The sequence below is a fragment of the Pteronotus mesoamericanus genome, unplaced genomic scaffold (genome assembly GCF_021234165.1).
Source record: "Pteronotus mesoamericanus isolate MK-2021 breed Mesoamerican mustached bat unplaced genomic scaffold, CSHL_Meso_final scaffold_1135, whole genome shotgun sequence".
Lineage (NCBI taxonomy): Eukaryota > Metazoa > Chordata > Mammalia > Chiroptera > Mormoopidae > Pteronotus > Pteronotus mesoamericanus.
The window spans coordinates 135,460-160,209 of NW_026555300.1; the positions used below are offsets into that span (position 1 = coordinate 135,460).

Here is a 24,750-nt window from a genome sequence, read left to right on the forward strand (position 1 = left end):
CTCTCACTACACAAAAGCTTTCCCTGGAAGCTCCTGCTGCCCCAGGACCTTTGCATATGTTGTTCTCTGGCTGAAACAGCTCCCCCCAGCTTCACCTGGCTTCTTGTCATCCTTTTTGTGTTAGCTAAAATATCCCTTCCTTTTAAACTGGGTTAAGTTCCCGTGACAGAGCATTTTGTAGCCTGCTGGATTTTTCCTGTGTCCTAACTATAGTTTACTGTTTGCAGACACAATTCCTTGACCAAATGCACAAGACGTCAACTCTTATGAGGATGGTGGGGATCCTGTGCGTTTTCCTCCCTTCTGTAGGCTCAGCACTCAGAAGAATGCCTAGCACTTCAGTACGCAAATAAATTGCTGGTAATGACTGAACGAGTCACTTTCTGTGCCCGTTTATATCCTTCGCGGCGCCGCCGTCCTGGTACACAGCAGGTGCTCAATAAACCCTTGTGGAATAACAAACGGAAAAGTGAATGAATGTCCACATCCACGCCTTGTCCCTCAGCCTCTCCACATCCCTTCTCTTTACCTGTCTCTTTATATAGAGCATATATATAGTTTGTCGGTGTAACTGTATTTGTGTGTTATGGGCCCCTCTCCAGGAGTTGGGCTGGGCTGGGAGTCCCTCCCTCCCCCCTGCCCGGCCACCACATGCACACAGCAAAACATTAAAAAGAAAACATCTCGAAACTGCAAAAAACACCAAGGCCCTCCCCCACCCAATCCCACAAAAATAAATAAATAAATAAATAAAACAGGACGCTCCGTCGCGCGGCCCACTCCCTTTCCTTCCTTTTCCTTCCCTTCCCCCTCCCTTGGGGTCCCTGACTCGAGGGTGGGGGGCGCTCCTCCACGCCTCGGGGGGAAAGGGGCGCGGGGAGGAAGGCCAAGCAGTCTCCAGCGCGCTCACGGGAAGGAGGGGGCGCCCCCGACTCCCGGCAGCCTTGTTGCACGCGCGCCCGCGCACGCGCCCCGGCGCCCCCCGCGCGCCCCTACACCGGCGTGGTTTTCCTGTTGAGCGTGTTGGTGTTGGAGGCGGCGGCCTCCTTGGCCAGGGTCCCGGGGGCGGGCGCAGCGGGCGCGGGCGGGGCTGGCGCGGGGGCGGCGGGAGGCCCGGTGACCGTGACCGTGACGCCGCCACCGGCCTCCTTGGGGAAGGCGTTATGCAGCGTGAGGAAGCCGGGCGCCCCCCCGCGGTCCCGCTCGGCACCCGCCCCGCCGCCGCCGCCGCCGCCCGCGCCCCCAGCCGCGCCGCCGAAAGCCCCTCCGCCGCCGGCCCCGGCCAGCCCCGCCGCCATGCTGCCCTTGGATGGGTCGCGGCTGAGCGTGTACATGGAGATGTCCGTGGAGGCGAAGCCCGGGCCCCCGGCGGCGCCGGGAGACGCGTCCCGCGACGGCGACGGCTCGCTGGAACGGGAGCTAGAGCGGGAGCGGCGGCGGTAGCGGAAGCGGTAACTGGGCAGACGGAGGATGGCCGAGGGGCCGCTCCCGCCACTGCCGCCCGCGCCCCCGCCGGCCTTGAGCAGGTCCGAGCGAGACTGGCAGTGCGCCTCGCGGCTGCGCTCGATGTAGATATTGACGGCCAGCACGCCGATCACCTCAGCCAGGATGAACGACAGCCCGCCGAAGTAGAAGGACCAGCCGTACGAGTAGTGGTTCTTCTTCTCCTCGTCCCGCTTCGGGCCCGGCTCGCCCGCGTTGGCCGAGATGTACACGATGACGCCGATGATGTTGCTCAGGCCTAGGCAGGGAGGGTCAGATGGGAGCCTCTAGGCCACCCCGGCCCGGCCCGCCCTGCGGTCCCGCCCCCACAGGCCTAAGCTCCACCCCTCGAAGGTATAGGCCCCGCCCCAGTGGTCTGAGCCCTGTCCCAGGTGGTCTCAACTCCCCAGCGGGTCAGTCCTCGCCCCCAGGGACACGCCCCGAATGGTCCACACCTTAACCGGTCAGGTCTAATCCCACCCCTAAATAGCCTCAGCCCTGGCTGCCCTGGCTGGTCTAAACTCCAATCCCAGAAGGGCTCACGGTCCCCAACCCACGGTCTCAATGGCTCGGACCCTACTCAGGACGGTCCAAGTCCCGCCCCCGGGTTGTCTAAACTCCGCCCCGGTTGGCCCAGGCCCCGCCCCCAAGTAGCCTTAGCCACACCTCCCGTAGTCCACACCCCACCCTGGGTGGTCCGAGCCCTACTCTGATTGGTCTAATATCACTATTACAGTTATACACCTGGGTTTCCCCTAGGTCCCACCTTCTGCTCGTTTAAATGCTTAATAATCCCGCTCTGGCTCTCGGCCCTGACCCTCGCTGTTCCAAACTCTTCCTTTTATGATTATCATCCCAGTCTGGTTATCTCTTCTAGGCCCCCCCCACTGCTGGTCTAAAACTCGCCCTTATTAGAGCAGGTCCCATGCCTACTCGAATCCAACCTCCAGCTTGCCCGACACCGCCCGCCCCCCACCTCCGTCGTGGGTCTAGGTCGCGCTCCTCTCAGGTCGAGCAAGCCTCGCCCTCTGCAGATACTGACCCATACCCAAAGCACCCCCAGCTCTTAATTGTAAATCCTTCCCCTTCTCTGGGGCCCACCCCCCCAACTTCGCAGCAGGACTCATTTCCGGCTGAAAGGGCGTCCAACCCCTTAATGAGATGTCTCGCTTGGAGTTGGTCTGGAGGGTTTCCCAGGACCAGCCCCTTCCTGTATCCGGACGGAGACCACAAGGCTCCACCCGCTAGAGCAGGCTCCTCCCCATCGGCACCAAATCCCTTTACTGTGCGGCCAGGTCTTCCTGGGCCCCGCCCCACCCCTTTACTTTCTAGACCCCAATCACGTCTCAAGGCCCAAGCTCCTCCCGTTCCGTTACCAGAACCGGGGGCCCTGGAGCTAAACTGCTCGCATCGCGGTTACGGCGCTAGACACCTGTCTGTGCTGGGTTCACTCCCCCGTAAATGGCGCGAAGGCAACACTTTCCTTGCTCAGCGTGTGGCGATGGAGTTTGGGAAGAGCCTAGGCAGGTTCCGGGCCCCAGGGAGCGCCCAGGGCAGGGTGGCTTTGCACACACATACAGACACACTCCTGGTGGCGTAGGTGTGCCGCCCTGACAGCCGCCCCCTCCCTCTGCCTCTCACCTGCTGCCACGAACAGGATTCCTGCGCCCAGGATGATGTTCCTCTTGGACTTGTAGACCCGGGAGGCCGCCACGCACACGCCCCCAAGCAGCAGCAGGATGGCGCTGAGGATGGGGAAGATGCTGGAGGCCCGGACGACTCCTACGAGGGAGAAAGGAGAGGAGGGGGAAGCGAGCGAAGGGGTGGGCGCCAGGTCGGCCAGACGTGGCCGCCCGCGCGCCCTCCCCACCCCCGCGCGCTGCGCGTCGGGTCTGCTTTCGCCTCCACTTGACCCTCCCCACTCGCGTTTTCCGACTGTGCCTGTACTCTGGCTACTTCATTCCTTGCCTCATTCTCCTTTTAGGCATTTCTCTATTTCTCGGTAAGATTTTCACTTTCTCTTTCCACTTTGTACTCTTTCTTTCTCCCTCGGTCTATTTTTCTGTCTCCTGGCATATATATACATATCCCTTTTTATTTCTCTAAATTACTCTCCTTCTCTGGACTTTCCTATTTCTCCGTGGGTCCCTCCCTCCTTTTTTCCCCTTTTCGCACGATCCTTCCCTTTCTGCGCATTTCTTTTCTCCAGTTCCCTCTATCAAACCTCTTAATATTTCTCTCCCTCCTCCCCTCCCTTCTGCCTGGCTTCATCTAACTCTCTAGGTTTCTCTTTGCGCTCTCTCTCCCTCCCCTCGGCCAATCCCCCCTTTTTCTGTCTGGCTTCATGTGTAGCTCTGAGTTCCTCCTCTCTTCCTCTCCCCCTCTTTCTGCAGTCCCTTCCACCCCCAAACCCTAGGCAAACAGACTTTGAGACTCCTGAGCCCCGTGGCGGCCACAGCCAATCATCACTCAGGGTTTGCCGCGTTCTCGGAGTAGCTACCAATCGCATCGCAGGCTTCCCCAGCCCGCTCCCGAGAGTGGCCAGTCCGCACCGCAGGTTGCTTCAGAGCCCACGGGCGCAGCGGCCAATCCCTGCCCAGAGAGCGACTACGAGACGGCGGCCAATCAGCTCCCGGGATCTCCACTCAGCCCGCCCCGAGGTGAGAGGAGGGGGCGGGAGAGAAACCACTAAGCCAATCCGGGACTACAGGATCTCAGGGCCTTGACTTGGATTAGCTGGCACGCCCTGCATGTCGATCTAACTGCCCCCCCTCTCCCGCCCCCTCCCACTCCGCCCCCGCCAACCCCGGCCACCCAGGCCCCCCGCAGTCCCTCCAATCTGTCCCCAACCCCAACGTACGGAGCAGATACTCCGCGCTGTCGTGGTCGTAGTCAGTGTCCTCCGGGAAGTGGTTGATCTTCACGCAGACGCCTCTTTTCAACCCTGGAGGGGGACGGAGGTGGTGGTGTTGGGGGGCTTAAGAGTTGGGTGAACCCCCTGTGAGAGAAGCTCCACCCCTTCCCTCAACGCCTCCAACTCGGGTTGATTGGGAGATAGAAAGTCCTGGCTCCTGAGCCTGTCCTGGCACTTGGGACAAACTTGCAATCTCTCTGGCACCAGTATAGAAAAGAAAAAAAACATCCAAAGCTCACTAAAAGGCCTCAAGGACGTTGACCCTGAAACCTGGGCTAGGACATCAGCCTCCCTGGCCTTGTGTTTCCTTCTCCATAAGACGACGTTGGTTTTGGCAATGTCAAGGCGCCCTTTTAAGTCCGAATTTGAGTCTGAACATGCGTGGGAAAACGAAGGCGGCCACATAAGGCGAGAAAGACTACATCTCCCATGAGGCCCTACAACGTCTTAAGTCCAATTGCGGGGAGAGCAGCCCCGGTGGTTCATGAGAGTTGTAGTCTCTTCAGTTCTGCGTGTAAGGAGAGGGATTCTCATTGTCTCACCTGGAATCCCGCGGGCAGGGGGATGGAGTGATTGGAGCAAACAGGCATGTATGTGAGGGGCATGCCTCTGGGGGGTCTGCCAGCCTCATCCACCCCAGACCCCCATCCTCAGTCCCCGGACCTCACACCCCCTTTGGGAACGGTTCCCATTCTAACACGTAGCTTGAGATTGCTATGTAAATAAGTAGAAATACATTTTGTTTCCTCTGTTCTCCAGGCACCTAACTCCAGGTTGTGAAACACTCCCCTCACATTCTTCACTGAAGAAAACTTACCCTGCAAGTGGGCAGGTCACAGGGTGCCTCCTTGAGGAAGCTTTTCCTGGGCTCGGGCACTCGCATGCGCACTCACTCCTCCCACTAACGCTGGGTTCGATTCCCGCTCTGGGCTGCATCTGCTCCCTGTGCTGCCCCCTTTCTGGCATGCATCAGGCTGAGTTATTACCTTCTTGTTATCAAGCTGAGGGTTTCTACAAGGCAGTGTGTGTGTGTGTGTGTGTGTGTGTGTGTGTGTGTGTGTGTTGTGGGGGCACATAGGGTCGGTTTCCTCCGTGTTCCTAGCATTGCCTGGCACAAAGGAGGCCTCAAAAAATGGGAGTCCAGCCCTAGTTAACTCAGCTGGTTATAGTGTCCTCCCAATACGCCGAGGTTGCAGGTTCCGTCCTCGGACAGGGCACATAGAGGAAAAAAAACAATGAATGCATAGATAAGTGGAACAACAAAGAAGTTTTCTCTTTCCCCTGCTCCCTCTCTCTGTAAAATCAATAGATAAAAAGATTTTAAAGTAATGGGTGTCAAAGAAATGAGAGAAGGATAGCAAAAGGCAGGATTCAAGGTAGAAGATGGCCCGGGAAGGAATGGGGGTAAAGACAAGGATTGGGAAGAACTGTAAGACAGAAAGTAATTCCGTTAAGAGCCAGCATTAAGTGCTTTCTAGGCGAATGAACTCATCTGGAGTTCCCCAGAGTCCCATGAAATAGGTAATGTTATTGGTGTCGTGCAGTGAGCAGACATTGCAAGTCTGAGTCCCACTGCTTGATAATGAAGCGGCTCTCTATCGCGTCCTTATTCTGTGACCTGTTGGCATTACTTAGCTCAATTTGCTTCAGTTTCTTCACCGATAAAAAAGGGTACAATAAGACCTACGTCATGGGGATGTGCTAAGGATTGGATTCAGGTAGAGATTTAGTACTTTGCCTGCATCACAATTAAGTGTTCAGTCATTATTAGTAGACATACCCATTGTCCAGATGAGGAAAACAGAGGCACAGAAAGGGTTCATCAGTTCAAAGCTGATGGGTGGTAGAAGCAGATTCAAAAAGACAGCAGTTTGTCTTTCTAGAATGTAAGCGTATGGACTGTTCACCACTGTATCCCTAGCACCTGGAACAATGCCTAATACATGTAAGTGCCTGATGAATATTTTTTATGAAAGAATGATTGGGCCCTGGCTGGTGTGGCTCAGTGGACTGAGTGCCAACCTGCGAGCCAAAGGGTCGCTGGTTCGATTCCCAGTCGGGGCACACACCTGGGTTGAAGGCCAGGTACCCAGTAGGGGGCACACAAGAGGCAGCCTCACATTGATCTTTCCCTCCCTCTCTTTCTCCCTCCTTTCCCCTATCTCTAAAAATAAACAAATAAAACCACAAAAAAAAAAAGAAAAATAAATTTAAAAAACAGAATGACTATATGATCCAGTAACTTCACTTTGCGGTATACACTCAATATAATTGACACCAGGGTCTCTAAGAAATATTGGTATTCCCATTTTCACAGCAGCATTATTCACAAGTGTCCATCAATGGAGGAATGGATAAAATGTGGTATACACAGTCACTGGAATATTATTCAGCGGTAAAAAGGAAGGGAATTCTGACATGCTCAACAACATGAATGAACCTTGAGGATATTATGCTAAGTAAAATATGCCAAACACAGAAACACAAACACTGTATGGTTCCATTTCTACCAGGTGCATAGAGGAGACAAATTTAGAAAGACAGGAGCTGGGAAAGAGGAAATGGGAAGCTGTGCAATGCGGACAGCGCCTTGAAATTTTGCAAGACAAAAAGAGTTCTGGAGAGGGATGGCGGGAACGATCGTGCAACAAAGTGAAGGTGCTTAACACCACTAAACAGCACTCTTAAAAATGGCTAAAAGGATCAACTTTATGTTAGGCATGTTTTACAATTAAAAAAAGATTGAATGAATAAATGTACATACACTTTCAAGAGCAAACTCTTACCCATCAACACATTCACTGCGGTGTGGTAGGTAAGGTGGGGGGCCGAGTAGGACTCCTTCCCTGAACGGGCTCCCAGGCCTTCGCTCACCACATTAATGACAAGTCAATGAGATTGAGCATGGAGAGCACAGGGCACATAGACTCTTGGAGCAGAACAGGGGTGACAGCAGCAGTAACAACCACACAGCTCTTCCTGAGGGCCACCCACACCCCGGGCCCTGCCCCAAGCCATTGACAGGGAGCGACCTACCCAGTGCTCAGGACAAACCCTACGGGGACAAGGCAATAACAGTCCCCCCTGCTCTACAGATAAGGAAAATGAGGCATGGAGTTGAAGAGGCTGCTGGGTCCCACGTGGATGGTAACTCATGGGAGGAGGTGCAGGAGCAGCTGGGCTTCAGAGGCCAGCGGACTGAGGGCTGTGGAGCACGGTGACTTTGGCGGCTATGAGTCTCAGTTTCCTCCAAAGAGGAGGACGATGATACAACTTTATCAGGCTTGATAAGAATTCAATGAAACACAGAATCAGGCACAGGACACACAGTTACGGGACTAGATGTGCGTCATATGACCCGACTGGGCTGGGAGCTTCTCGGGTGCAGAGATGGCGATGGGTACCCGCGTCTCCCCCAGGACCTGCCTGCATCGCTGTGAAGGAGGAGCAGGTGAGGTGAGGACATGTGCAGAAGTCGTTCCAGCCCGCTCTGCCCATTGCGTGTCGCAGAGCCATGCGGCTGACTCACTTCCCCTTTCTGGCCATCAGCTTCCTGCCCTGACAAACACAAGCCATAATAATACCTTTTCCTGGCGCAGTTGGGAGGACTCAATGAGATAATAAGGCAGGCAAAGTGCTGAGCGCAGAGCCTTTGGACAGCGGCTGGAATAAATGGTCTCTGGGACCAGGTCACTGTGTCCTAACAGAGGACCTGGGGCTGCAGCTGAGCTTCCCGGGCAGGGGCTGGACCCATCACGTGCCACCAGCGCCGGTGGCTCTAGGGCCCTTGAAACATGGCAATTGAAACAAGCTGTGGAGGAAAATACTCACTGATTTCAGACTTAATATGAAGAAAAGCATAATATTTCATTATCTTTTATGTTGATGACATGTTAAAATGATACTTTGGCTCTGCTTGGTCACATAAAATATATTGTTAACCTTCATGTGAATGTACAATTTTTATTGTATAAATTACAGTCATTGAACCTTTTCCTATTTACTTGTTTTAATGTACCTACTAGAAAACTTTACATCGTATAAGCAGCTCGTGTGCTGTTTCTGTGGGCAGTGCTGGGAGACAGGCTGGGACTTCCCGATTACCAAACGGCGGGGCGGGGGGCAGATTCGGGATCACCTGAATTCTGAATAATAGTAAGAACAACAAAACATAAACTACATCATCTAGCCCTCACTGGGTGCCTGCCAGCCTTTTTAAAGTTTATTTTTAGAGAGAGGGGAAGGAAGGGAGAAAGAAGGGGAGAGAAACACCGACGTGCTAGAGAAATATGGATCGGTTTCCCCTTGCACGTGCCCCGAACAGGGACCTGGCCAGAAACCCAGGCATGTGCCTAGAACAGGAACTGAGCAGGTGACCTTTAGGTTTGCAGGGTGACACCCAACCCATTGAACTACCCGGGTCAGAGCTGTGCCTGTTGGCCTTTTAAATGCTTCCCACACGCTAACTAATTGACTTTCCCCATAACAATGTGGTTAGGGGGCCTTCTAATCCCCATTTCACTGATGAAGGAATGGGCACAGAGAGGTTAAATATGTGGTCCAAGGTCACCCTGCTGTGCCTGGCACGCAGGAGGTGAACCCAACCGCATCTCTCAGAGGTGGGGGTGCACCTCAAGAATACCTGGGGCACCTTCGGGAGGAAGTGCTTCATGGGGACCAGTTTCTTTTTCTTTTTCTTTACTTTTTAAATTCTCACCCAAGGGTATATTTATTGATTTGAAAGAGAGAGAAACATCAATGTGAGAGAGAAGCATGGATCACTTGTCTCCCATATGTGCCCCCACTGGGGACTGAACGCACAACCTATGTGCTCTGACAGGGGATCAAACCTACGACGTTTTTGTGCCTGGGACCACGCTCCAACCAACCGAACCTCCCAGCCCGGGCCGAGGGACCAGTTTCTACCCTCCTGCATCCTTGGCGGGCTGGAGGTTGGTGGACACATTGCTTTGTTCTCCTTAGGAAACAAAACAGAGCTACATTCAGATCCAGACTCTCCTGCATATTAGCCGTATGACCTTGAGCAAGTCACTTCACCTCCTGAGCCTCTGCTTCCATTTCCAGCAAATGGGGATATAATAACACAGACAGCAGAGGGGTCTCGAGAGCTCTCAGTGGTAAGTGAATGACGGTAACAACCAAGCCAGCCTGCACGTGCTCCCTACAGGAAACACTTCCTTCCTTTGGCCCCCTGGACACGCACTCGCCTCATTTTGCCCAAACCCCTGTGGCCACTCCTTTCTCAGCTCTCTTGCCGGCTGCTGCTTGTCTCTCTGACGGCCTTGCAATCGTGGGCTATGGGCCAGCTCAGGCAGCAGCCCCTCGACTAATTTTTCGGCTTTTGTCTCTTCTCATTCTCTAGGGGACCTCATGTGTTCATGTGCCGTGACCCCCGATTTGTGTCTCCAGCCCAGAGTGTGCTCTGAACTCTGGCCTCAGATCGCATTGCTGACAGGCTAGATCAGGGGACTGCTGGCTGCGGCCCCGAAGGGCCACACCCAGCGAAGGGTGGGTTTTGTATTTTTGAAGGGACTGAAAAAATATCAAGAGAGACTATTCTGTGGCACGTGAAAATGACATGAAATTTCAGATATCAGTGGCTGTAAGTGAGGAACGCCGCCACGGCCATGAACTCACGTGTCGTCTCTGGTTGTTTTCAGGGGTGGTTGTGACCCCTGAAACTAAGACTAGGCTCCGCAAAGCCTTAAATGTTGAGTACGTGACACATTACAGGGTTTTTACCATGCTGACCCCTGTCCTAGGTGGCATCACTAATAGGCAGGTTCAATTTACCATGTCCAGCCCTGACCTGGTAGCTCAGTTCATTAGAGCGTCATCACAATATGCCAAGGTTGCTAGTTCAATCCCCCGTCAAGGCACATATCACAAGCAACCAATGAATGGATAAATATGCTCAAAACAACAAATCAACATTTCTCTACCTCTCTCCTTTCCTCTCCCTCTAAAATAAATAGTTTAAGTTTAACATGTCCAAAACTAAGCTCGCGATAACCCTCCTTATAATAAATTAGATGACAGAAAAAAAAATAAAGTACCTGCTGTTATACCTTATGAACACGTCCCCCTCCCCCCACCCCATTCTCAGGTACTCAGGACACAGCCTCAGAGCAGTGATTCTCACTGCCGTCGTAGCTTCGGACTCGGGTCTGATTTCAAACCACTGGCCAAACTCTAGCACTCCGCCCCCAACACGCCTTCTCCTGCTTGCTCTCTCCTGTTTCCCAACACAGCAGCAAGAGCCATCCTGTTCAAATCGAAGTCAGCTCGTCTCCCTCCTCTGCTCTCAGTGGCCTGAGTGCCGGTTGTGAACCAAAGGGTCATCGGTTCGATTCCCAGCCAGGGCACAGGCCTGGGTTGTGAGCTAGGTTCCCCATTGGGGGCGTGCGAGAGGCAACCACATATCGATGTTTCTCTCCCTCTCTCTCCCCCTCCCTTCCCTTCTCTGTAAAATACAGATAATAAAATTTTTTTAAAAAGAAAAAAGAAGAAAAAGAGCCTCTGATATGGCCCTGACTGGTGCGGCTCAGTGGGTTGGGCACCCTCCTGCGAACCGACAAGTCACCGGTTCCATCCCGATTCGGCCACAGGCTTGTGTTGTGGGCTAGGTCTCCAGTTGGGTCCTGTTATCTCTCTGACCGCTGACTCCCCTCTCACCATGGGCCCCTCACTCCCTCCGCCCCAGCCTCTCCACCTTCCCCGCCTCACCATTCCCCCTGGTCCTACCCCAGGGCCTTTGCTTTGGCTCTTTCTACAGCCCGAAGCCTGTTCCTCCAGACAGCCACGGGGCTGTTCTCTCACTTCCTTTGAACCTCCACTGCGTGTCGCCTGCGACGTCTCCTAGACAATTTTACACACATGTCCCTCACACATCCATCTCGGCACTGAGCTCTGTCTAACACCCTAAATGTTTTATTGGGTGATCTCTTTTATCATCTGTCTCTCCTTCTAGAATATAAAACATGTAAAAACAGGAATACGTTTCCTCTGTCTTTGTCTTTTTTTTTTTTCCCCTCTCACTGTTGTAGCCCCAGAATCAAGAAGAGTCCCCTCTTACACACAGGAAAAAGTTCATCAATATTGGTCGTTGAATGAATGAACGGTCGGATGGACGGACGGATGGCATTCTTACTCTATGCCCCACGCTGTCCCAGGGGTTTCAGGATGCAAGCCGGCCTGCGTGCACTGTGCCGGCCGCTCAGCGAGTGAACCTGAAGTCCAATGCCCACAGGAGGAAGAAAGTTACGTCATGTGAGAAGTGGACGGGATAGGAGGCGAGAGGGACGGGAGGTGGCTGTGAAGACATGGACACCTCCCCCCCATGTGCTACCTGAAGAAGCAGCTGCTACTCGGACCCGGCCAGCCATGGCCACCGCAGACCCCCTGTCAGTTTTGCGCTAGTTCCAAAGCAGCCAGAAATCAGATTTCCATCGTGATGCTTTCCTATTTTTAAGTGTTGGCAACCGATTCGGATTTTGGTTTCAGACTTAAACACTCCACATGCCACACCAAGCCTCTCTGCAAACCCCATCCATCGGACCTGAGTTCTCTTGGCTCTGCCCTGGCCACAGCTGGGTGACCGCGGGCTAGTGACTTCACCTCTCTGAGCCTCAGCGTCCTCATTCCAGACCAGACGGGCGACACCCAGCTCAGAGGATTAAACCAGACGGTAACATTCCCTGCTCCTCCTGAGCGCTCAGCCGAACAAGAGAGGAAAGGATGGGGAAAAAGAAAGGGGGCATTTCTGGTTCCAAAGGGGGAGCTTTGGGATAGCTAGTCCCAGTGCTTCCTGCTACCTGCGGGGCCCGGCTGGGAGGCCCAGAGGTGGGGCCTGAGGTGAAAGGGGAGGAAGGTTTTCCCCGCTGAGGGAGAAAACAGAGATGGGGAGAAGAGGTTCCGAGAGGAATGAGGCGTGGGAGGAGGAAGAGGAGAAGGCAGGCTTATGCGCAGGGAGGATGACACAGAGCCATCGGAGGACGAGGGAGGACCGTGGCCACAGTGCGAGGTTGCAGGACACCCTGGCCCGGAGCGGGGGCAGGAGGAGAAGGAGTGACAGGCGCGAGCAGAGGGACAGCCTGACAAAAGGCCAGTCGGCAGGATGTCCAGGATGTCGAAGGGGAGAAACAACCAAAGTGAGGCGAAGGGATGGGGGAGGTGAGGAGCGGAGCAAAAGAGGGGGGCAGCCAGAGAGCTGGGGCAGGGTGTGAGAGAGAGAAGCCGTGGAGGGTACACCCTGGGGGGGGCGTTCAGGCCAGGGCCCGGATGCCAGGAGAGCGAGAGGCTGGGGAGGGCGGCAGGGTACGCGCAGCGGCCTCACCTACCTTCCAGGCAGCAGATCCGCCAGAGGCCCGAGTGGGTGAGGCCGCCGGGGTCCTTCTTCTCGGAGGAGCCGCCCCCGCGGTGGGGGGGGCCCTCGTCGCCGGCCGTGAGGTTGGTGGTGTTGCAGATGAAGGCGCGCGTGTACAGCCAGTAGTCGGTGCTGATGGCGATGGTCATGAGGCCGAAGGCCGCGAAGGCGCCCACCGTGGTCAGCAGCACCTGCACCCCCTTCTCGCACCAGAGGCCCCTCTCTTCGTTCCAGCGCTTCAGCGACTCCAGTTTGACCACGGGCAGCCGGGGGGCCGTAGGCCACCACCGGGGCAGCGGGGGCGGGGCCGTGCCGGCGGCTGGGGGGGGTCACAGCGCAGGCAGAAGTGGGGGGCCTGGGCCCCGGGAGGCTGGGAAGGAGTGGCGAGAGCGAGGCTTGGCCGGGAGGGGTCAGAGGGCAGCCATGGTCACCAGCTGGCGGAGGGCAGGGAGCGAGAGAAAGGGTTAGGGGGCACCACGACCTCCCCGGCCACCCTGGCCCCCCCCCCCAAAAAAAGAAGCCCACCATTTCCTCTGGTGAACAAAGTCCTTCCACTGCGCTTCCCACGGCCTCCCTTTCAGTGACAAAGTCTGCCTCTTCTGAGGAAGGTCTTCCCATGAATCCCACCCCAAGGATTCCCCCCACCCTCCCTGACGCTCTAGGGCCCCCGCCAGGCCCCCCCCCCAGCTCCTCCCCTCTGGTCACTGTCCTCACCAGAAAAAAACGCATTCTCCACTCCAGCCCCAGAGCTTCCTCGGCCCAAAGACACCCCCCTTCCCTCCCTCATCCTCCAAGACCCCCCTCACCGTTCTCCTCAGACAAGGCTTCTCGCTCTCTTCCCTGCTAGCCCCCCCTCTTCGCCTACGACGTCCTCTACTCAAGAAATACAAATCTCGCAATGTCTTCTCGGCGCCAGGAAAAGTCTTCCCCAGGAACCCTCACTGTTTGCACAACTGCAAAGAGCCACGTGGTTGCCACCAACCCCCACCCCCAAACACAGGCTCCTCTGCCTGGAACCCCCTTCCCCACGCAGACCCCTTTCTCTCTCTGGACCAAGGGTGCAACCCACCTCGGGAAGGTCACCAGAGGACCTTTGAAGAAGGGACACCTGAGTCCCAACGGAGGAGATGTTGCTGGGGTGGGTCTGCTCTGGGGTAGCCCAGGGAATCTTGGCTTTTCACGGCTGCCCAGGGGATTTTGATGGGCGACCGACACCCACCACATCAGCTCCCCGGGTTTAGGAGAATGCCACCCCGCCTCCGTCTCCATCACACCCCTTCTAACAGCTCCTACCGAGCCCCCTCGGACTACCCCACCCCCCCAGGAGGTCTCTGACTCAAGAAACCACCCCCTCTTGGCTTTGCTGGAAGGAGTCTCCCGCATCGGGCCCCCACCATCGCTACAACTTAGACAAACTCAACACGACCATCCCTTGCCTCCTCTCCATTAAGAAAAATTCCCTCCATGAGCTCATGGCCTTTCCTACACACAGGAGTCCCTTCCTGCCGACCCCCAGGTCCTCTCCACGCAGGACCTCCCCAGGTCGGACCCGCGCGCCCACTGCTGTCCAAGGAAATCCCCCCCCGCACCCCACGCAACACCCGCCACCCCATTCCACTGCCCTTCCGCCATCTCCCACTGACTCGGCCTCCCCAGGGTAGCCCTCGTTACCTCGTGGCGCAACATGGACCCCCCAGTCTGGGTCTCCCCACCCCACTGGACCCCCCGCCGTCTCTTCACGCGGGAAGAACTCCCCCCACCCTCTGTCCCACTTCTCTTGCACCGTGAAGACTCCCTCTCGCTGGGCCCTCTTCCTCCACCCACTGACCCGCACACGCAGCGTCTCACCTACTCAGGAAGACCCCCCGCATGCCCCCCAGGCTCCCCTTCTTGGGAACACCCCAGGACGCCCCCTGCTAGTCCACCTGTGCGGGAACAGAACCCGTACACGCATTTGCTTCCGAATCCCACAGACCGGGCCCCGAGGCAGACGGGGTGCACACAGACTACAACTCTCTCCGGCAGCAATACCCTCCCCCCCCCCCCCGCCCCCCTCCCGGGCCCATTCCGCTCCCTCGCCGCGGGCAGTCCCACCGCCACGCCCCCAGCCCCGCCGACCCGCCTCTCCCAGGTGCGTGCCCCTTACCTGCCTCCACCGCTCCCTCTTCCCTAGACTTCCTCCCCAAACCCCCGGCGGACTTAGGAGCCTGGAGGCCACAGAGGAGGGGAAAAGCCAGGCTGGGTCCCGGCACCAGGGTGACCTTGGCCTCTTCCACCCCCATCAGCGGGGGAGCCCCCACTGGGTCTGCTCCCAGGGGCTGCTGGAAAAGGTTGTCAGGGGGGGTGTCTCCATGGCAACTGGGCCCAGGGCCCCACACACGTGCTCCCTCCCCCATCGCGGCTCCCGCCTGCCCACACGCAGCCCCTACCTGGTCCCATTCATCCGGCGCTGGACACCCCCGGCCTCCCTGCCCTGGGCGCGGGCCCCTTCCCCTCCCTACTCTCCAGGCAGACGCCGCCGAGTTTCCTCTCCTCTGGTCTCTGGGCCTCTCCTCCCCCATCTGCGCCCCTCGCCGGCGGCGGCGGCCCCTCCACTGTCCTAGCACATTTCTGCCTCCACCTGGGTGAGCCTGTGACCCCAGCAGATCCCCCTTCCTGTGCGGGGGCCCCTACAGCCTGGGGTCAGCAGGGGACGGAAACAGGGCAAATGAGGGAAATTCTCCATCGGAAAAAAGATTGGAAGATCTTCCGTTTTATCGATGTGGGGGACAATCTGTTTGGCTTTAGGGACGGTTCCTTTAGTCCCTCTGTCCGCGGCAGCAGAGGAGGAGGGAGAAGGGAACCCCCCGATTCTAAAGCCTCTGGATGTGACAGGGGTTACCGTCCCCTCTCCCTCTGGAGGGGACCAGCTCCTTCCTTCCAGGATGAGGGGGGTCACAGAAGCTTCAGGCTACATCCACCCACCTCCGATTAATAAAAAGATCTGTCTCACCTCTGTGAACGATAGGTCAACTCTCCGATGCACTGGGGAGGGGACGCTGAGCCCCCCTGTCGGCACCCCCCCAGAAACACCCTTGTGGCTCCCAGTTCTCGCTGCTCCCCTCCCCCAGCAGCGAGGGACCCAGGCGTCCGACCTGGTGGGGGGGGTGGAGATGAGGAGGCGTATGGGAGAGGGGGCTGTTGAGGTGGGAGAGGAGGCTGAGGGGCAGCTCTGAGCTCGGGCCCCAGGGGGGGGGTCGGGATAGGGGGGGAAAAAAGGTGAGGAGACAATTTGGTTCTCGTGTCGCTGGGTAAAGTGCGGAGCTGGAGGACGAGAGAGGGAGGGAGGAGGGAGGGAGGGGGAGGGGGAACCGCTGAGGACGGGGGAGCCACGGAGAAGAGATGGGGAGGAAAATAACTGGGGGGGACAGGGTCTGGGTGCCAGAAGGAAGCTGGGGAAGAGGAGAGAGACCCAGAGAGGGAGGGAGAGAGGCACGGAGAAGCGGAAAGGGACCCGGAGACTGGGAAACAGAAATGGGGGAGGGAGAAATTTGGGGGAGGCAGCGGCTGGGAGCAGGAGGAAGTTGGAGAGAGACACACACACACAGAGAAATATCCAGAGAGAGAAGGGAATAGAGACAGAGACCCAAAGAGAGAAACCAAGAGACTGGGGGAAGGTGGGGGATGGGGGAGGGCTGGGGTAAGGGAGAGGATAGGGGGGAGGGTCTGGGTAACAGAAGGAAAGAAGAGACTGAGAGAGAGTCATCCAGAGAGGGGGAGGAGAGACAGATGGGGAAAGACAGACAGAGAGAGACGGGGGGGGGGGGGGGGAGTACAGGGGGAAGAGGAATTGGGGATGGGGCAAGAGAGAGGTATGCTTTAGAAAGAGAAAAGGAGAGAGAGAGAGAGAGAGAGAGAGAGGGAATGAGAATGAGAATGAGAATGAATTAGAGAAATTTAGGGGAGAGGGTTCTGAGTGGCAGAAGGAGCCTGGAGACGGAAAAGCAGGTGCAGAAGAAAAGAGAGAGACCCAAAGAGAGAGAGACAGATGGAGCGAGGCTGTGACTGGGAAAGAGAGAGACCCAAGGACCGAGAGACAGAGATAGAGACCGAGGAGGCATCAAAAGGAAGGTGGAGAAACGTCGGAGAGGGGCCCGGCTCAGAGCAATGAGGGAGGTCAGGGAGAAAGGGCACCCCTGCCTCCTCCCCCGCCCGCATCCCCGGCCCCTGATCCCTACCCCCATCCCCAATTCAAAGCCACCACCCCCACCCCCACTAGCCTCCATCTCTCCACAGCATCGCTTGCAGCCGCCACCGCCTCTTCCTGTCGTCATAGCAACAGGATCCAGGCGCCCAGCCAAGGCTGGCAACAGCGGCCGGAAATGAGGGGAGGGCCTTTTTAAAAAGGACCCCAGGAGCTCGACCCTTTCCGAAATCCTAGGAAAAGCGCGACCTCCCAGTGCCTTCCCACCCCCACCACTACACCCCCCCCAAGTGGCAAGGGCAAAGATCCCCTGAAAATAAAATTATATTACATTTACAAGCACAGCAAGCCCTTTGAGTTGCACCAACAAATTCTTTTTCTTATCCCTTACTCAACTCGAACTCAAAGAGTTTGATTTCCCCCAAGATGGGGCTGAGAGGGAGGAGCAAAGTAGGATGCAAGGAGCTTGGGTGGGAAGAAATCTGAAAGATATCCGTCTGGTGTTGGGTGGGGAGGGAGCGAGACAACTCAAGGGAAGGAAAAAAAAAATCAGATGAGACCAGAAAGTTTGGTCTTGGGTTCAGATCTTGGAGACGCCCCTGTGCGTGACCTCGGGCAAAACATTTCCTCTCTTCCCGGTATAATGGGGACCAAACTGCCTCCAATTAAATGAGACATTGATGTGAAAAGGTGGCTCTGCAAGCTGGTCTAGGCACACAGTTATTCCAGAGCCGTGTCCTTCTGCTCATGCTATCAAACATGAGAAGCTAGACAGGCCGGAGCCTTGGGCTAGGCAGGTTGCAACACTTTGTGGTCTCGCGAAATTCTTCCAGTATCCTTGCCCATGGGCACGCACGTTCCCATATCATAGGTGAGCAGACTGAGGCTGGGAGACGGTTGTGATTTGCCCACCTTCACCTGGACCTCGAGGTGAAGCAGGCTGTCCGTGGTGGTCGCCGGTGTGGCCCGCCACAGGCGAACTTCAGAGCCGCTTAACCAGCCTTTCCTGGGCCAGCTCCTGCCGTTTCGGGGGCTGGCGGAAGCCAGAGATAACCTGCGTTCCCCACCCATCCAATCACCTCGCCTAGAGGAGCTCAGATTTCCACTGGAATGTCTGCAGGTCAGCTTACTTACTCAGGAGAGGAGTTTAGGGGAGCGTTCGGATACCCCTGGTTTAGCAGCGCAGAAACGCCAGCCTCAAGGGAAGGGGCCTGGAATTCACTCGCCTGAGAAACATTCGTTCCGCCTCTGCTCCTCCGCCAGGAGAGAAATACAGCTGCGGACAATAATGGGAACTGATATAAATTAAGTGCTGATATCACAGATTCTGAGCGATTTGCATGGGAGCAGTGGAAATCAGAGTCAAGGCTGACTGCCTCTCTGTTCTTCGGTGAGGTGGGTGGGGGTGGGGGTTGCTTCTGTCCTAAATGAGAGAACTAAAAATAAACAACAGAAACAGATACATTCAAAGAATGGAAACAACTACAAGGTAATAAAATCAGCCAGGATGTCTAAACCTTGGGACTAGTTTTTTAAGATTTTATTATTTTTATTATTATTTTTTTAAATCCTCACCCAAGGATATACCCACTGAAGACAGAGAGAGAGAAACATCCATTGGTTGCCTCCCAACCGACCGGGACCAACCGGCAACCCAGGCCTGTACCCTGACAGGGAACTGAACTCAGGAATTGAACCCACGACTTTTAGGTTTACGGGGTGACGCTCCTACCATCTGCCAGGGAAGAACTTTTTTTTCAAATTTTTGTTTCTTGATATTAGAGAGCGAGAGAGAAAAGGGGTGAGGGGGGCAAAGAGAGAGAGAGATCGATTTGTTGTTCCACTTAGTCATACATTCACTGGTTGATTCTTGTATGTGCCCAGACTGGGGATGGAACCCCACAACCCTGGGGGTGTTGGGACAACGTTCTAACCCTCTGAGCTACCCGGCCAGGGCTAAGCCTTGGAACGATTGGCATCAATGATCCGTGGTGGGGGCGGTCCTGTGCACAGCAGCACCTGGGATGGCGCCCCTGGGCCCCACCCTCTAGATGCCAGAAACAAGAGCTTGTAATAAAGGGAATTCCATCTGCTCCAGCTCGGATCTTTTCCTTACTGGAAAGCCTTTTAATGTTTGTAGTTGTTCCTTCTCTTACTTGACTCTGCATCCCTAAATAATTATCTTCCGGATTAGTCAGCATTATAGATTATTTTTTTCTTTCCCTCTGATAGAGAAGGACTTAACTCACCTGGACTTGACTTTTCCCTCTTTTCCTCCCCATAGAAATATTTTTAGATCTGCTGTTGGTTAATTTGGTGACATTAAGCAACAGACTTATGTCATGATTTCTTGTTTCCAAGCGCATCTCTTCTTTTTTTGTAACAGCTTTATTCAGATAGAATCCACATACCACACGATTCACCCACTTAAAGTGTACAATTCAATGGCTTTTAACTATAATCATAGGATAGCGCAACCACCAACTTTCAATCCATCTTGGAGCATTTTCACAAGCCCAAGGAGAGACCACACACCCCAGAGTCAGCCAGTCTCCCCACACACACCCCAGCCCTGGGCAACCTTTAACCCACTTTCTCCCTGTATAGATGTTTTTGTTCTGGACACTTAGTATAAACAGAATGCTCGTTAGTGACTGGCTTCTCTCAGCATAATGCTTTCCAGATCCACCCGTGTTGTTGCAGGTCTCAGAACTTTATTTCCTTTTATTAATAACATTCCATTTTACAAATAGACTACGTTTTATTTTCCACTGGATATTTGGGTTATTTCCATGTTTTGGCTGTTGTAGCATTGCCATGAACATTCATGTACAAGTTTTTGCGGGGACATATGTTTTCATGTCTGTTGGGCACATGCCTAGGAGGGGACTTGCTGTATCGCAGGCTGAGAACTGAGGTAGCATCTCTGGACTTCATTTTGTAAGATAGAAAGGTTAGGCCCCGCCCCCCATCACCCCACTGGCTCAGGGAAGGACCTGTCGGAAGGGGTGCCACAGACGGTGCAGGCCAAGGGCCCTCTCGGGGCTCCTTCCCAAATTTGCTTGTGAATTCACCTCACATGAGTCAAAGTCTCCAGTGGGCTTAACCCAGAGACCTGAAGACTGTAGACTCAGAGATGAGTCTGCTCAGCCCCTGCCCTTGAGAAGCCCCTTCACTCTCACTTCCCCTGACCCCATGGGGTAGGCAGAACCCTACAAAGGCCCTTGAGATTCTCATTCCCTGGGGTACACACTCTGTAAGATCTGTGAATAGGACCGGCGTCACGCCATGATTAGATTACATGATATGGCCAGGTGAAGGGATGTGCACATGTAATTAAAGTCCCTAATCAGGTGCCTTGAAGTTAATCAAAAGGGAGATTACCCTGGGTGGGCCTGACCTAATCAGGTGATCTCCTGTAAAAGGGTCACAAGTCAGAAAGCTTCAAAGCATGAGATTCTGCTACTCTCCTGGAAAAAGCAAACTGCCCCGTGGTAGAGAGGGCCCTGTTGCGAGGACCTGAGGGTGGCCACTGCCAGGGAGAACACAGGGACTTCAGTCACACAACCACAAGGAAACTACTTCTGCTTATCCGTCCTGCAGAAGCTTGAAAGTGGGTCTGTCCCTAATCGGACCTCCAGGTGAGGACACAGCCAGCTGACATTTGATTCCGGCCTCATGAGATCCTGAACAGAGGACCCAGTGGCATTGTACTGGGTTCCTGGTCCAAGGAAATGGCAAGATAATAAATGTGTTGCTTTAAGCCACTGCCTTTGTGGTGACTTGTTACGCAGCAGCAGCTACCTAATACGCCCTGCCAATCACCTTGCCCTCTGAAGGTCATACAGGGCTTCTCAGCCAGTGTTGCCTTACTGCCTCCCAGTGACTCTCCCTGTCCCTCAGTCCCTACGTGCCGGCCCCTCTCGCTCCCGGATTCCTTTCATACCCCGACCCTTCTCTCTGTCCTGCTCTTGTCTGGACTGTGCCACCAGCCTACACCCCTGGTCTCCCTCCCGTGCAACTTTTACTTGAGCCCTAAAGGCTCTTTCTAACATTCAGAGCTGACCCTGTCTATCCTCTGCTTAAAATTGTCCTGTGACTCCCTATTGCCCTCAGGAGAAAAAGCCTTAAGCTCCTCACCTACGTCCTTTGCCAAGATCACCGGTCACACCTTATGCCACCCTCTATGCTGTTTCCTCCTGAGACAGTCCCCCAACTAAGCCCAGTGCCCTCATGTTTTTTGAGGATTCTGAGTGTGGCTCCCTTGCCTGGAATCCCCTTTCATCTCTCAGTCATAGGACAAACCCTCTACTATCTCTTGAAGATTCCACTTACATGCTTCTTCCTCCAGGAAGCCCTCCCGGACCTTCCGAGGCTGCATCAGGGGTTGCAGCTGTGCTCCTACCACGCCGCCCTCTACCGCCCCCAGTAGAGCACAGCCACCCTGCTCTGTGATAGGTGCCTCACTCGGTCCCCCCACCCCCACCCTCACCCCACCCCGGCCCAGCAGAAGCGGCTCAAGGACAGACAGAGGTCCGGACCCCTCCGGTGTCCCCCAGGGCCCAGCCCGGGCAGACAGGAGGCCTCAGCCCGCAGGTGCAGAGTGGATGGGTGGAGAGATGAATGAAGACATGAATGAAAGACTCAGGGAACAAACGGGTGAAGACAGATTCTAGGGTCCCTACCCTCTAGCAGCCAATCACAACCTCTTGTCCTGGCCCAACCCCTCTCCCCCCCTCGCATCCTGAGTGTGCTGTTTCCCAGGTGCTTGAGTGTTTGTCATCAACAGCAGCTGGGCCCTTTGTGTTTCCTCAAGAGGAACAGCGTGGCGGTGGCGTGTTTTCCCGCTGTACCAGGAAGAGAAGATCAGCATTTCTAAAACGTCCTCATTCAGGGTGAAGTGGAAATATTCCAACGCTAGGGAGTCAGGTGGCCTGAGTTACAATCCTTGCTTTTCCTTCTCTCCCTAAAGGACCCAGAACCAGACCCTTGCTCTCTTGGTACCTGTGGTCTGTAAAAGGGAATTGCAGTTGGTGATCTCCCTCCGGATGGGATATTCTGGGACTGGGATTCAAAGTCACACAACCCAGGCATCTGAGCATGGCTTTCTGAGGGCCTGGGAAGTCCCAGGCTACAACATATAACATACAACATACTCACAACATAGAATTATCTAGCCTATGTTGGGAGTATGGGTGGTCTCTTCTGGGCATCCCCAGCTTTGCTCTGTTTCACGAAGGGATCCCTCATCCGTTACGAGTTAAGAATCACGGCTCATAAATTGGCAGAGCAAGATCTCATTTGAGTTAATAAAAGTAAAAGCAGAAGAGATTAACTGGGAGAATATATATAAACACCCAACATCTAGAGCAAGGTTTTCCCAGCCTCTGCACTAGTCACATCTTGGACTGGTACGTCTTTGTGACGGGGGCCGTCCTGCATGTTGTAGGATATTTAGCAGCATCCCTGACCCACTAGATGCTAATAGGAGCCCCTATAAGTTGTGACCTCCAAAATGTCCCTACATGTTGCTTTATGTCCCAGGGGGACAAAAACCCTCCAAGTGGATACCCAGTGCTCTAGAAGAAACCGACAACAATGATTTCCTCTGGGAAAAGAGAGGAAGGAGAAGAAAGAACTTTCTCTTTTTACCCTTCTCCGCTGCTTAAATTTGAAAATCATGACTAAATTTATAATAAAAATGAGTTTATTCTTAAATTACAGTAGCCACCTCCCTTTTGCTTTCCGCTGTTACAGTTACCTGTGGTCAAGCTCAGTTCAAAAATGTGACACGGAGCCCTGGCTGGTGTGGCTCGGTGGATTGAGCGCCGGCCTGAGAACCAAAGGGTCGCAGGTTCGATTCCCAGTCAGGGCACAGGCCTGGGTGGCAGGCCAGCTCCCCAGTCGGGGGTGCACGAGAAGCAACCACACACCGATGTTTCTCTCCCTCTCTTTCTCCCTCCCTTCCCTTCTCTCTAAAAATAATAAATACCGCATTTAACACAGAAAACCTGACATGGAAAATTCCAGGAATAAGCAGTTTATACATTTTAAATTACGCGCTGTTCTGAGTAGTAGGATGGAATCCGTCACCACCCAGCCCCACCCCACCCAGGACGTGAACCACCCCTTCGCCCAGCATCTCCACACCACGCACACTGCCCACCTGCGAGCAGCCGTCTCCATGGTCAGAGCGACTGTCTTGTGTCACGGTGCTGATGGTCAAGTAATCCTTATTTTACTTACTAGTGACCCCAAAGAAGGCCCTGGCCAGGTAGTTCCGTTGGTTAGAGCATCATCCCCACCTGCTAAGGTTGTAGGTTTGATCCCTAGTCAGGGCACATACAAGAATCAGCCGATGAATGCATCGATAAGTGGAACAACAAATCTCTCTCTCCTCCTTCCTTCCTCCCTCCCTCTCTAAAATCAATACATAAATAGTAATTTAAAATGTCCCTCCAGTGTGGAAGAAAAAGGGTCTCAAAGAGCAAGTGTAATGCTTCTGGCAATTCCAATACACCAAAGAGAAGCTGTAGGGCTTGCGTGAAAAGGTTGAGTGTGTATTGGAAACAAACATACTATATATAGGGTTCAGTACCATCTGAGGTTTCAGAAATCTACTCAGGGTCTTGGAGCATATCCCCTGCGGGGCAGGGGGAACTTCGGTACTTCTCTTCAATGGACCACTACAGAGTCATTGAAAAGATGAGACATCTTTACTTCTGATATGTTGCTCCATGACATACAACCCGAATACTTGGACCTTTTGGCCTCAGGACGGTGCGCATGCACTTACAAATTTTAGGAGACCCCAAAGAGCTTTGGTTTATGTAAGTTATATCCATCAATATTCAATGTGTTCAAACTTCAAATGAAGATTTAAGAAATACGTTCTCATTCAAGTAAAGCAATAATGAAGTCATTGTATGTTTACATAAATGACTTCCTTGAGTGGAAAATGAATATATTTTCACATATACGTGGACATTGGCTTATACTTTTGAAAATTTACTCAGTGATTGGCCTTACGGAAGAAAGCTGGGTTCTCGTACCTGCTTCGGCATTTCCTCTGTGGTGCCATCACCCACCCTGAAGCCACCCAAAGACCCTGGACTTACACCCCTGAGAGACTAAGACTGAAAAGGCAAACAGTGTCACAGGATCATTATAAAAATGGTTTAGACGTCATGGACCCCTTAAACACACCGCAGGGATGCCCAGGGTCCCTGAGCCACACTCTGAGAACCACGGATGTGTCGTAGTGTTCTATACATGAACTGAGTGCAAAACGTTGCGTACAAACGATGACAAACAGATGAAACAAGGGGCTGCAGTACACGCGGAGGTAGACGGCTTCGTGGGTAGCATGGCAGGCTCAGGAGACTCCCAGGGTTCAAGTCTTAACGTGACCCCTTACCAGCTGCATGACCAGGAGAAAGTTAATCAATCCCTCTTCATCTCAGCATTGCATTTATAAAATGGGGGTGACAATAAAAGCGCCGGACTTCCTTAGGTTATTGAATGTAAATTGCTTTGGGCTTGAATGCAAAGGGGCAGGCACAAAGGCAACACTGGATAAATTATGCGACTAATTTATGCAAAGTATTGTTATTAAGCAGCCTTAGAAAACAGTAAAGCAGAGTTATGTAACTGATGCTAAGTGATCTCCATAATACATTGCCACGTGAAATGGAAAGGTACAGAACTATGTGCAGTTGATGATAAATGCCGAATTCAGTAAACATGTACATATAGATGACATATCCACCGGTGTGTGGATGTAAA

At 54.1% G+C, this 24,750-nt stretch overlaps 1 protein-coding gene across 1 annotated transcript; it reads right to left on the minus strand.

Moving 5' to 3' along the window:
* Positions 1-992: 992 nt before the first annotated feature.
* Positions 993-12,946, minus strand: CACNG8 (calcium voltage-gated channel auxiliary subunit gamma 8). The gene is made up of 4 exons (XM_054587249.1): positions 12,757-12,946; positions 4,343-4,426; positions 3,124-3,264; positions 993-1,741 (listed from the first exon to the last, which is right to left on the minus strand). The coding sequence occupies exons 1-4, from the start codon at positions 12,929-12,931 to the stop codon at positions 993-995; spliced, it is 1,149 nt and encodes a 382-aa protein (XP_054443224.1). The 5' UTR covers positions 12,932-12,946.
* Positions 12,947-24,750: the final 11,804 nt, after the last annotated feature.